At 45.4% G+C, this 14,386-nt stretch overlaps 1 protein-coding gene across 3 annotated transcripts in view; it reads left to right on the top strand.

The window, feature by feature from the left end:
* The window catches only part of LOC139424276 (chromosome transmission fidelity protein 18 homolog), a 57,632-nt gene that overhangs the window by 34,068 nt on the left and 9,178 nt on the right, over nt 1-14,386 (top strand). Inside the window, exons 18-20 of one of the 3 annotated variants that reach the window (XM_071175966.1) lie at nt 960-1,090; nt 1,522-1,666; nt 6,363-6,482. In XM_071175966.1, the coding sequence (XP_071032067.1) occupies nt 960-1,090; nt 1,522-1,666; nt 6,363-6,482 (396 nt within the window). The remainder of the gene's footprint in view (nt 1-959; nt 1,091-1,521; nt 1,667-6,362; nt 6,483-14,386) is intronic. The other 2 variants (XM_071175967.1, XR_011635918.1) reach the window with 2 other exon arrangements.

A 14,386-nucleotide genomic window follows, 5' to 3' on the forward strand; every position in this document is an offset into this window, starting at 1 on the left:
TATACAGCTGGTTGAGAGGTCTCAGTGCCAGCATCAGTCTGGTTTATGGCCTTATACAGCTGGTTGAGAGGTCTCAGTGCCAGCATCAGTCTTGTTTATGGCCTTATACAGCTGGTTGAGAGAGGTCTCAGTGCCAGCATCAGTCTTGTTTATGGCCTTATACAGCTGGTTGAGAGGTCTCAGTGCCAGCATCAGTCTGGTTTATGGCCTTATACAGCTGGTTGAGAGGTCTCAGTGCCAGCATCAGTCTTGTTTATGGCCTTATACAGCTGGTTGAGAGAGGTCTCAGTGCCAGCATCAGTCTGGTTTATGGCCTTATACAGCTGGTTGAGAGGTCTCAGTGCCAGCATCAGTCTGGTTTATGGCCTTATACAGCTGGTTGAGAGGTCTCAGTGCCAGCATCAGTCTGGTTTATGGCCTTATACAGCTGGTTGAGAGGTCTCAGTGCCAGCATCAGTCTGGTTTATGGCCTTATACAGCTGGTTGAGAGGTCTCAGTGCCAGCATCAGTCTGGTTTATGGCCTTATACAGCTGGTTGAGAGGTCTCAGTGCCAGCATCAGTCTTGTTTATGGTCTTATACAGCTGGTTGAGAGGTCTCAGTGCCAGCATCAGTCTTGTTTATGGCCTCATACAGCTGGTTGAGAGGTCTCAGTGCCAGCATCAGTCTGGTTTATGGCCTTATACAGCTGGTTGAGAGGTCTCAGTGCCAGCATCAGTCTGGTTTATGGTCTGTTCAGGGGGGTCAGGTGTTGAATAACAGGTGTGTGTTTCTGTGTCCAGGTGTTGAATAACAGGTGTGTGTTTCTGTGTCCAGGTGTTGAATAACAGGTGTGTGTTTCTGTGTGTCCAGGTGTTGAATAACAGGTGTGTGTTTCTGTGTGTCCAGGTGTTGAATAACAGGTGTGTGTTTCTGTGTGTCCAGGTGTTGAATAACAGGTGTGTGTTTCTGTGTGTCCAGGTGAACCCCCAACTGTTCAGCGACAGAGAGAAACAGCAGCTGGTTGATCTGATTCACACCATGATCTCCTACAACCTGTCCTACAGACAGGACAGAACGCCTGATGGACAATATGTCTACGTTCTGGAGCCGTGAGTCACACACACACACACACACACACCTAGAACACACACACACACACACACACACACACCTAGAACACACACACCTAGAACACACACACGAACAGACACACGCGCACACACACACACCTAGAACACAAACACACACACACACCTAAAACACAAACACACACACACACCTAAAACACACACACACACACACACCTAAAACACAAATACACACACACCTAAAACACAACTGTGTCTCTGTGTGTGTGTGTGTGTGTGTGTGTGTGTGTGTGTCTGACCGTGTGTCTGACCGTGTGTCTGACCGTGTGTCTGACCGTGTGTCTGTGTGTGTGTGTGTCTGACCGTCTGTGTGTGTGTGTGTGTGTGTGTGTGTGTGTGTCTGACCGGGTGTGTGTGTGTGTGTGTCTGACCGTGTGTGTGTGTGTGTGTAGGCGTGTGGAGCAGGTGGTCTGTTTCCCAGGCTTGCCCCCCCACAGACAGCTGACCTACCAGACCAAACAGACGATCAGCAGAGAGATGGACCAGGAGAGGATGAGGAGAGCAGAATCACTGATGCTGCTACGCAACCCACACACGGTCAGACACACACACACACACACACACACTCACACACGGTCAGACACACTCACACACACACACACACACTGACACACGGTCAGACACACACACACACGGTCAGACACACTCACACACACACACACTCACACACGGTCAGACACACACACACACAGTCAGACACACACACACACACAGTCAGACACACTCACACACACACACACCCACACACGGTCAGACACACACCCACACACGGTCAGACACACTCACACACTCACACACGGTCAGACACACACACACACACAGTCAGACACACACACACACACAGTCAGACACACACCCACACACGGTCAGACACACACCCACACACGGTCAGACACACACACACACAGTCAGACACACACACGGTCAGACACACACACAGTGTTAGATTATAGAATGGATCATGGTGTGTGTAGGGTACCAGTGTTAGATTATAGAATGGATCATGGTGTCTGTAGGGTACCAGTGTTAGATTATAGAATGGATCATGGTCTGTAGGGTACCAGTGTTAGATTATAGAATGGATCATGGTCTGTAGGGTACCAGTGTTAGATTATAGAATGGATCATGGTGTGTAGGGACCAGTGTTAGATTATAGAATGGATCATGGTCTGTAGGGTACCAGTGTTAGATTATAGAATGGATCATGGTGTGTAGGGTACCAGTGTTAGATTATAGAATGGATCATGGTGTGTAGGGTACCAGTGTTAGATTATAGAATGGATCATGGTCTGTAGGGTACCAGTGTTAGATTATAGAATGGATCATGGTCTGTAGGGTACCAGTGTTAGATTATAGAATGGATCATGGTGTGTAGGGTACCAGTGTTAGATTATAGAATGGATCATGGTGTGTAGAGTACCAGTGTTAGATTATACAATGGATCATGGTGTGTAGGGTACCAGTGTTAGATTATAGAATGGGTCATGGTGTGTAGGGTACCAGTGTTAGATTATAGAATGGATCATGGTGTGTAGGGTACCAGTGTTAGATTATAGAATGGATCATGGTCTGTAGGGTACCAGTGTTAGATTATAGAATGGATCATGGTGTGTGTAGGGTACCAGTGTTAGTTTATAGAATGGATCATGGTCTGTAGGGTACCAGTGTTAGATTATAGAATGGATCATGGTCTGTAGGGGACCAGTGTTAGATTATAGAATGGATCATGGTGTGTAGGGACCAGTGTTAGATTATAGAATGGATCATGGTCTGTAGGGTACCAGTGTTAGATTATAGAATGGATCATGGTGTGTAGGGTACCAGTGTTAGATTATAGAATGGATCATGGTGTGTAGGGTACCAGTGTTAGATTATAGAATGGATCATGGTCTGTAGGGTACCAGTGTTAGATTATAGAATGGATCATGGTCTGTAGGGTACCAGTGTTAGATTATAGAATGGATCATGGTGTGTAGGGTACCAGTGTTAGATTATAGAATGGATCATGGTGTGTAGAGTACCAGTGTTAGATTATACAATGGATCATGGTCTGTAGGGTACCAGTGTTAGATTATAGAATGGGTCATGGTGTGTAGGGTACCAGTGTTAGATTATAGAATGGATCATGGTGTGTAGGGTACCAGTGTTAGATTATAGAATGGATCATGGTCTGTAGGGTACCAGTGTTAGATTATAGAATGGATCATGGTGTGTGTAGGGTACCAGTGTTAGTTTATAGAATGGATCATGGTCTGTAGGGTACCAGTGTTAGATTATAGAATGGATCATGGTCTGTAGGGGACCAGTGTTAGATTATAGAATGGATCATGGTCTATAGGGTACCAGTGTTAGATTATAGAATGGATCATGGTGTGTGTAGGGTACCAGTGTTAGATTATAGAATGGATCATGGTGTGGTACCAGTGTTAGATTATAGAATGGATCATGGTGTGTAGGGTACCAGTGTTAGATTATAGAATGGATCATGGTGTGTAGAGTACCAGTGTTAGATTATAGAATGGATCATGGTGTGTAGGGTACCAGTGTTAGATTATAGAATGGATCATGGTGTGTAGGGTACCAGTGTTAGATTATAGAATGGATCATGGTGTGTAGAGTACCAGTGTTAGATTATAGAATGGATCATGGTGTGTAGGGTACCAGTGTTAGATTATAGAATGGATCATGGTGTGTAGGGTACCAGTGTTAGATTATAGAATGGATCATGGTCTGTAGGGTACCAGTGTTAGATTATAGAATGGATCATGGTCTGTAGGGTACCAGTGTTAGATTATAGAATGGATCATGGTGTGTAGGGTACCAGTGTTAGATTATAGAATGGATCATGGTGTGTAGGGTACCAGTGTTAGATTATAGAATGGATCATGGTGTGTAGGGTACCAGTGTTAGATTATAGAATGGATCATGGTGTGTAGGGTACCAGTGTTAGATTATAGAATGGATCATGGTGTGTAGGGTACCAGTGTTAGATTATAGAATGGATCATGGTGTGTAGGGTACCAGTGTTAGATTATAGAATGGATCATGGTGTGTAGGGTACCAGTGTTAGATTATAGAATGGATCATGGTGTGTAGGGTACCAGTGTTAGATTATAGAATGGGTCATGGTCTGTAGGGTACCAGTGTTAGATTATAGAATGGATCATGGTGTGTAGGGTACCAGTGTTAGATTATAGAATGGATCATGGTCTGTAGGGTACCAGTGTTAGATTATAGAATGGGTCATGGTGTGTAGGGTACCAGTGTTAGATTATAGAATGGATCATGGTCTGTAGGGTACCAGTGTTAGATTATAGAATGGATCATGGTGTGTAGGGTACCAGTGTTAGATTATAGAATGGATCATGGTGTGTAGGGTACCAGTGTTAGATTATAGAATGGGTCATGGTGTGTAGGGTACCAGTGTTAGATTATAGAATGGGTCATGGTGTGTAGGGTACCAGTGTTAGATTATAGAATGGATCATGGTCTGTAGGGTACCAGTGTTAGATTATAGAATGGATCATGGTGTGTAGGGTACCAGTGTTAGATTATAGAATGGATCATGGTCTGTAGGGTACCAGTGTTAGATTATAGAATGGATCATGGTCTGTAGGGTACCAGTGTTAGATTATAGAATGGATCATGGTCTGTAGGGTACCAGTGTTAGATTATAGAATGGATCATGGTGTGTGTAGGGTACCAGTGTTAGATTATAGAATGGGTCATGGTGTGTATGGTACCAGTGTTAGATTATAGAATGGATCATGGTGTGTGGGGTACCAGTGTTAGATTATAGAATGGATCATGGTGTGTAGGGTACCAGTGTTAGATTATAGAATGGATCATGGTCTGTAGGGTACCAGTGTTAGATTATAGAATGGATCATGGTCTGTAGGGTACCAGTGTTAGATTATAGAATGGATCATGGTCTGTAGGGTACCAGTGTTAGATTATAGAATGGATCATGGTGTGTAGGGTACCAGTGTTAGATTATAGAATGGATCATGGTCTGTAGGGTACCAGTGTTAGATTATAGAATGGATCATGGTGTGTAGGGTACCAGTGTTAGATTATAGAATGGATCATGGTCTGTAGGGTACCAGTGTTAGATTATAGAATGGATCATGGTGTGTAGGGTACCAGTGTTAGATTATAGAATGGATCATGGTCTGTAGGGTACCAGTGTTAGATTATAGAATGGATCATGGTCTGTAGGGTACCAGTGTTAGATTATAGAATGGATCATGGTCTGTAGGGTACCAGTGTTAGATTATAGAATGGATCATGGTGTGTAGGGTACCAGTGTTAGATTATAGAATGGATCATGGTATGTAGGGTACCGGTGTTAGATTATAGAATGGATCATGGTCTGTAGGGTACCAGTGTTAGATTATAGAATGGATCATGGTCTGTAGGGTACCAGTGTTAGATTATAGAATGGATCATGGTCTGTAGGGTACCAGTGTGTTAGATTATAGAATGGATCATGGTGTGTAGGGTACCAGTGTTAGATTATAGAATGGATCATGGTGTGTAGGGTACCAGTGTTAGATTATAGAATGGATCATGGTCTGTAGGGTACCAGTGTTAGATTATAGAATGGATCATGGTCTGTAGGGTACCAGTGTTAGATTATAGAATGGATCATGGTCTGTAGGGTACCAGTGTTAGATTATAGAATGGGTCATGGTCTGTAGGGTACCAGTGTTAGATTATAGAATGGATCATGGTGTGTAGGGTACCAGTGTTAGATTATAGATTGGATCATGGTGTGTAGGGTACCAGTGTTAGATTATAGAATGGATCATGGTCTGTAGGGTACCAGTGTTAGATTATAGAATGGATCATGGTGTGTAGGGACCAGTGTTAGATTATAGAATGGATCATGGTGTGTAGGGTACCAGTGTTAGATTATAGAATGGATCATGGTGTGTAGGGTACCAGTGTTAGATTATAGATTGGATCATGGTGTGTAGGGTACCAGTGTTTTATTATAGAATGGATCATGGTGTGTAGGGTACCAGTGTTAGATTATAGAATGGATCATGGTCTGTAGGGTACCAGTGTTAGATTATAGAATGGATCATGGTGTGTAGGGTACCAGTGTTTTATTATAGAATGGATCATGGTGTGTAGGGTACCAGTGTTAGATTATAGAATGGATTTATGATGTAATGTTCTAATCATGTCTTTAAAGGTGTGTGTGTGTGTGTGTGTGTGTGTGTTTCAGAAGCAGGAGGACGAGAAGGAGAAGCAGCCTAAGGCAGTGACATCATCTGTGAGGTCGTCCGTCAGGAACCACCAACAGAGGCTGGAGAACATCCTGAGAAACACTGTAGTCGAGATCAGGGTGAGAACACACAGTATTGACACATCTTTATTTAAAAAGAGGATTACCAGTATTCACACAGACATTATTCACAAACCTTTATTTGAAAAGAGGATTACCAGTATTCACACACACAGTATTCACACACCTTTATTTGCAAAGTGGATTACCAGTATTCACACACACAGTATTCACACACCTTTATTTGAAAAGAGGATTACTGGTATTCACACACCTTTATTTGCAAAGTGGATTACCAGTATTCACACACACAGTATTCACACACCTTTATTTGAAAAGAGGATTACCGGTATTCACACACCTTTATTTGAAAAGAGGATTACCGGTATTCACACACACAGTATTCACACACCTTTATTTGCAAAGTGGATTACCAGTATTCACACACACAGTATTCACACACCTTTATTTGAAAAGAGGATTACTAGTATTACCAGTATTTGATCCTCGATCAACACTCCTCTGATTATATGGACCTGATCCTAGATCAACACTCCTCCTCTGATTATATGGACCTGATCCTAGATCAACACTCCTCCTCTGATTATATAGACCTGATCCTAGATCAACACTCCTCTGATTATATGGACCTGATCCTAGATCAACACTCCTCTGATTATATGGACCTGATCCTAGATCAACACTCCTCCTCTGATTATAGGGACCTGATCCTAGATCAACACTCCTCCTCTGATTATATGGACCTGATCCTAGATCAACACTCCTCTGATTATATGGACCTGATCCCAGATCAACACTCCTCCTCTGATTATATGGACCTGATCCTAGATCAACACTCCTGCTCTGATTATATGGACCTGATCCTAGATCAACACTCCTGCTCTGATTATATGGACCTGATCCTAGATCAACACTCCTGCTCTGATTATATGGACCTGATCCCAGATCAACACTCCTCCTCTGATTATATGGACCTGATCCTAGATCAACACTCCTCTGATTATATGGACCTGATCCTAGATCAACACTCCTCCTCTGATTATATGGACCTGATCCTAGATCAACACTCCTCTGATTATATGGACCTGATCCTAGATCAACACTCCTCCTCTGATTATATGGACTTGATCCTAGATCAACACTCCTCCTCTGATTATATGGACCTGATCCTAGATCAACACTCCTCCTCTGATTATATGGACCTGATCCCAGATCAACACTCCTCCTCTGATTATATGGACTTGATCCTAGATCAACACTCCTCCTCTGATTATATGGACCTGATCCTAGATCAACACTCCTCTGATTATAGGGACCTGATCCTAGATCAACACTCCTCCTCTGATTACATGGACCTGATCCTAGATCAACACTCCTCCTCTGATTATATGGACCTGATCCCAGATCAACACTCCTCCTCTGATTATATGGACCTGATCCTAGATCAACACTCCTCCTCTGATTATATGGACCTGATCCTAGATCAACACTCCTCCTCTGATTATATGGACCTGATCCCAGATCAACACTCCTCCTCTGATTATATGGACCTGATCCTAGATCAACACTCCTCTGATTACATGGACCTGATCCTAGATCAACACTCCTCCTCTGATTACATGGACCTGATCCTAGATCAACACTCCTCCTCTGATTATATGGACCTGATCCCAGATCAACACTCCTCCTCTGATTATATGGACCTGATCCTAGATCAACACTCCTCTGATTACATGGACCTGATCCTAGATCAACACTCCTCCTCTGATTATATGGACCTGATCCTAGATCAACACTCCTCCTCTGATTATATGGACCTGATCCCAGATCAACACTCCTCCTCTGATTATATGGACCTGATCCTAGATCAACACTCCTCTGATTATATGGACAGGGGGGGACCTGATCCTAGATCAACACTCCTCCTCTGATTATATGGACCTGATCCTAGATCAACACTCCTCTGATTATATGGACAGGGGGGGACCTGATCCTAGATCAACACTCCTCTGATTATATGGACAGGGGGGAGCTGATCCTAGATCAACACTCCTCCTCTGATTATATGGACCTGATCCTAGATCAACACTCCTCTGATTATTTGGACAGGGGGGGGGGACCTGATCCTAGATCAACACTCCTCCTCTGATTATATGGACCTGATCCTAGATCAACACTCCTCTGATTATATGGACAGGGGGGATCTGATCCTAGATCAAATCTAATTATATTAGTCACATGTCCCGAATGCAACCGGTGTGCAGACCCCACCCAACCTGTTCAGTGAAATGCTGACTTACAGGCCCTAATCAACAATGCAGTTTCAAAAAATACGCATAAGAATAAGAAATTAAAGTAACAAGTAATTAAAGAGCAGCAGTAAAATAACAATAGGGAGACTATATACAGGGGGTACCAGTACAGAGTCAATGTGGAGGCTATATACAGGGGGTACCAGTACAGAATCAATGTGGAGGCTATATACAGGGGGTACCAGTACAGAGTCAATGTGGAGGCTATATACAGGGGGTACCAGTACAGAGTCAATGTGGAGGCTATATACAGGGGGGGTACCAGTACAGAGTCAATGTGGAGACTATATACAGGGGGGTACCAGTACAGAGTCAATGTGGAGGCTATATACAGGGGGTACCGATACAGAGTCAATGTGGAGGCTATATACAGGGGGTACCAGTACAGAGTCAATGTGGAGGCTATATACAGGGGGTACAGAGTCAATGTGGAGGCTATATACAGGGGGGGTACCGGTACAGAGTCAATGTGGAGGCTATATACAGGGTGTTACGGTACAGAGTCAATGTGGAGGCTATATACAGGGGGTACCAGTACAGAGTCAATGTGGAGGCTATATACAGGGGGTACCAGTACAGAGTCAATGTGGAGGCTATATACAGGGTGTACCAGTACAGAGTCAATGTGGAGGCTATATACAGGGGGGGTACCAGTACAGAGTCAATGTGGAGGCTATATACAGGGGGTACCGGTACAGAGTCAATGTGGAGACTATATACAGGGGGTACCGGTACAGAGTCAATGTGGAGGCTATATACAGGGGGGGTACCAGTACAGAGTCAATGTGGAGACTATATACAGGGGGTACCAGTACAGAGTCAATGTGGAGGCTATATACAGGGGGTACCAGTACAGAGTCAATGTGGAGGCTATATACAGGGGGTACCAGTACAGAGTCAATGTGGAGACTATATACAGGGGGGGTACCAGTACAGAGTCAATGTGGAGACTATATACAGGGGGTACCAGTACAGAGTCAATGTGGAGGCTATATACAGGGGTACCGGTACAGAGTCAATGTGGAGGCTATATACAGGGTGTTACGGTACAGAGTCAATGTGGAGGCTATATACAGGGGTACCGGTACAGAGTCAATGTGGAGGCTATATACAGGGGGTACCGGTACAGAGTCAATGTGGAGGCTATATACAGGGTGTTACAGTACAGAGTCAATGTGGAGGCTATATACAGGGGGTACAGGTACAGAGTCAGTGTGGAGGCTATATACAGGGGGTACCAGTACAGAGTCAATGTGGAGGCTATATACAGGGGGGGTACCAGTACAGAGTCAATGTGGAGGCTATATACAGGGGGTACCGGTACAGAGTCAATGTGGAGGCTATATACAGGGGGTACCAGTACAGAGTCAATGTGGAGGCTATATACAGGGGGTACCAGTACAGAGTCAATGTGGAGGCTATATACAGGGGGTACCAGTACAGAGTCAATGTGGAGGCTATATACAGGGGGTACCAGTACAGAGTCAATGTGGAGGCTATATACAGGGGTACCGGTACAGAGTCAATGTGGAGGCTATATACAGGGTGTTACGGTACAGAGTCAATGTGGAGGCTATATACAGGGGTACCGGTACAGAGTCAATGTGGAGGCTATATACAGGGGGTACCGGTACAGAGTCAATGTGGAGGCTATATACAGGGTGTTACAGTACAGAGTCAATGTGGAGGCTATATACAGGGGGTACAGGTACAGAGTCAGTGTGGAGGCTATATACAGGGGGTACCAGTACAGAGTCAATGTGGAGGCTATATACAGGGGGGGTACCAGTACAGAGTCAATGTGGAGGCTATATACAGGGGGTACCGGTACAGAGTCAATGTGGAGGCTATATACAGGGGGTACCAGTACAGAGTCAATGTGGAGGCTATATACAGGGGGTACCAGTACAGAGTCAATGTGGAGGCTATATACAGGGGGGTTACCAGTACAGAGTCAATGTGGAGGCTATATACAGGGGGTACCAGTACAGAGTCAATGTGGAGGCTATATACAGGGGGGGTACCAGTACAGAGTCAATGTGGAGGCTATATACAGGGGGTACCGGTACAGAGTCAATGTGTGCGGGGTCTTGGTTACGTTGAGGGAGAGGTTGTTTTTCTGGCACCACACGGCCAGGCCCCTGACCTGCTCCCTATAGGCTGTCTCGTCGTCGTCGGTGATCAGGCCTACCACTGTTGTGTCATCAGCAAACTTAATGATGGTGTTGGAGTTGTGCCTGGCCGTGCAGTCATGAGTGAACAGGGAGTACAGGAGGGGACTGAGCACTCACCCCTGAGGGGCCCTGTGTTGAGGATCAGCGTGGCGGATGTGTTGTTACCTACCATTACCACCTGGGGGCGGGCCGTCAGGAAGTCCAGGATCCAGTTGCAGAGGGAGATGTTTAGTCCCAGGGTCCTTAGCTTAGTGATGAGCTTTAAGGACACTATGGTGTTGAACGCTGAGTTGTGGTCGATGAATAGCATTCTCACATAGGTGTTCCTTTTGTCCAGGAGGGAAAGGGCAGTGTGGAGTGCAATAGAGACTGCATCATCCTGTAGGTCTGTTAGGTCGTTATGCACATTGGAGTCTCGGGTCTCTTTATGTGACCAGCCTTTCAGCACTCCTACTCTGATTATATGGACAGGGGTGGATCCTAGATCAGCCCTCCTACTATCAGGCACTTTGTGAGTACAGCATATCAGTCAGACAGTCACTCACTCAGACAGTCACTCACTCAGACAGTCACTCACTCAGACAGTCACTCACTCAGACAGTCACTCACTCAGACAGTCACTCACTCAGTCAGTCACCCACTCAGTCAGTCACCCACTCAGTCAGTCACCCACTCAGTCAGTCACCCACTCAGTCAGTCACGCACTCAGTCAGTCACCCACTCAGACAGTCATTCAGACAGTCACTCACACTGACCGTCACTCACACTGACCGTCACTCACACTGACTGTCACTCACTCAGACAGTCAGTCACTCAGACAGTCACTCAGTCAGATAGTTAGTCACCCGCTCAGACTGTCACCCGCTCAGACTGTCACCCGCTCAGGCAGTCACCCGCTCAGGCAGTCACCCGCTCAGGCAGTCACCCGCTCAGGCAGTCACCCGCTCAGACTGTCACCCGCTCAGTCACTGTCACCCGCTCAGACTGTCACCCGCTCAGACTGTCACCCGCTCAGACTGTCACCCGCTCAGACTGTCACCCGCTCAGACTGTCACCCGCTCAGACTGTCACCCGCTCAGACTGTCACCCGCTCAGGCAGTCACCCGCTCAGGCAGTCACCCGCTCAGACACTCACTCAGATAGTCGGTCAGTCACTCAGTCAGACACTCAGTCAGATAGTCAGACACACACTCACTCAGATAGACAGACAGACACTCACTCAGACAGACACTCACTCAGACAGACACTCACTCAGACAGACACTCACTCAGACAGACACTCACTCAGACAGACACTCACTCAGACAGACACTCACTCAGACAGACACTCACTCAGACAGACACTCACTCAGACAGACACTCACTCACTCAGACACTCACTCAGACAGACACTCACTCAGACAGACACTCACTCACTCAGACAGACACTCACACACTCAGACAGACACTCACTCACTCAGACAGACACTCACTCACTCAGACAGACACTCACTCACTCAGACAGACACTCACTCACTCAGACAGACACTCACTCAGACAGTCACTCACTCAGACAGTCACTCACTCAGACAGTCACTCACTCAGACAGTCACTCACTCAGACAGTCACTCACTCAGACAGTCACTCACTCAGACAGTCACTCACTCAGACAGACACTCACTCAGACAGACACTCACTCAGACAGACACTCACTCAGACAGACACTCACTCAGACAGACACTCACTCAGACAGACACTCACTCAGACAGACACTCACTCAGACAGACACTCACTCAGACAGACACTCACTCAGACAGTCACTCACTCAGACAGTCACTCACTCAGACAGTCACTCACTCAGACAGTCACTCACTCAGACAGTCACTCACTCAGACAGTCACTCACTCAGACAGTCACTCACTCAGACAGTCACTCACTCAGACAGTCACTCAGATAGTCAGTCACTCAGTCACTCAGTCAGAGAGTCAGCCAGACAGTCAGATACTCAGTCAGTCACTTGCTCACTCAGTCAGAGAGTCAGTCAGACAGCCAGATATTCAGCCAGTTATATAATCAGTCACTCAGACAGTCAGTCAGTCACTCAGTCAGTCAGTCAGTCACTTGGACAGTCAGCTAGCTAGTCAGTCAGACAGACACTCGGTCAGTCAGTCACTCACTTGGACAGTCAGCTAGCTAGTCAGTCAGACAGACACTCGGTCAGATAGTCAGTCAGACAGACACTCGGTCAGATAGTCACTCACTTGGACAGTCACTCAGATAGTCAGACAATATTTGGTGTTTTACGTAATTGTCTCTGTACCTCTTTCTCTCTCTCTCCAGTTTCTCTCTGTCTCTCTCTCTAGTATCTCTCCATCTATCTACTTCTTTCTCTCTCTCTCTCTCTCCAGTTTCTCTCCATTTCTCTCTCCAGTATCTCTACATCTGCCTCGCTCTCCAGTATCTCTCCATCTATCTGCCTCGCTCTCTCTCTCCAATATCGCTCCATCTATCTGTCTCTCTCTCTCTCCAATATCTCTCCATCTATCTGCCTCTCTCTCTCCAGTATCTCTCCATCTATCTGCCTCTCTCCAGTATCTCTCCGTCTATCTGCCTCTCTCTCCAGTATCTCTCCCTCTCTCTCCAGTATCTCTCCATCTATCTGTCTCTCTCTCTCTCCAGTATCTCTCCATCTATCTGCTGCTCTCTCTCTCTCCAATATCTCTCCATCTATCTGCCTCTCTCTCTCTGTTTCTCTCCATCTCTCTCCAATATCTCTCCATCTACCTGCCTCTCTCTCTCTCCAGTTTCTCTCCATCTCTCTCTCTCCAATATCTCTCCATCTTTCTGCCTCTCTCTCTCCAGTATCTCTCCATCTATCTGCCTCTCTCCAGTTTCTCTCTCTGTCTCTCTCTCGCTCTCTCTCCAGTATCTCTCTATCTATCCGTCTCTCTCTCTCTCCAGTATCTCTCCATCTATCTGTCTCTCAATTTCAATTCAATTCAATTCAAGGGCTTTATTGGCATGGGAAACATGTGTTAACATTGCCAAAGCAAGTGAGGTAGACAACATACAAAGTGAATATATAAAGTGAAAAACAACAAAAATTAACAGTGAACATTACACATACAGAGGTTTCAAAACAGTAAAGACATTACAAATGTCATACTATATATATATATACAGTGTTTTAACAATGTACAAATGGTTAAAGGACACAAGATAAAATAAATAAGCATAAATATGGGTTGTATTTACAATGGTGTGTGTTCTTCACTGGTTGCCCTTTTCTTGTGGCAACAGGTCACAAATCTTGCTGCTGTGATGGCACACTGTGGAATTTCACCCAGTAGATATGGGAGTTTTTCAAATTTGGATTTGTTTTCGAATTCTTTGTGGATCTGTGTAATCTGAGGGAAATATGTCTCTCTAATATGGTCATACATTGGGCAGGAGGTTAGGAAGTGCAGCTCAGTTTCCAC

The sequence above is a fragment of the Oncorhynchus clarkii genome, chromosome 13 (assembly GCF_045791955.1).
Source record: "Oncorhynchus clarkii lewisi isolate Uvic-CL-2024 chromosome 13, UVic_Ocla_1.0, whole genome shotgun sequence".
Taxonomy (NCBI): domain Eukaryota; kingdom Metazoa; phylum Chordata; class Actinopteri; order Salmoniformes; family Salmonidae; genus Oncorhynchus; species Oncorhynchus clarkii.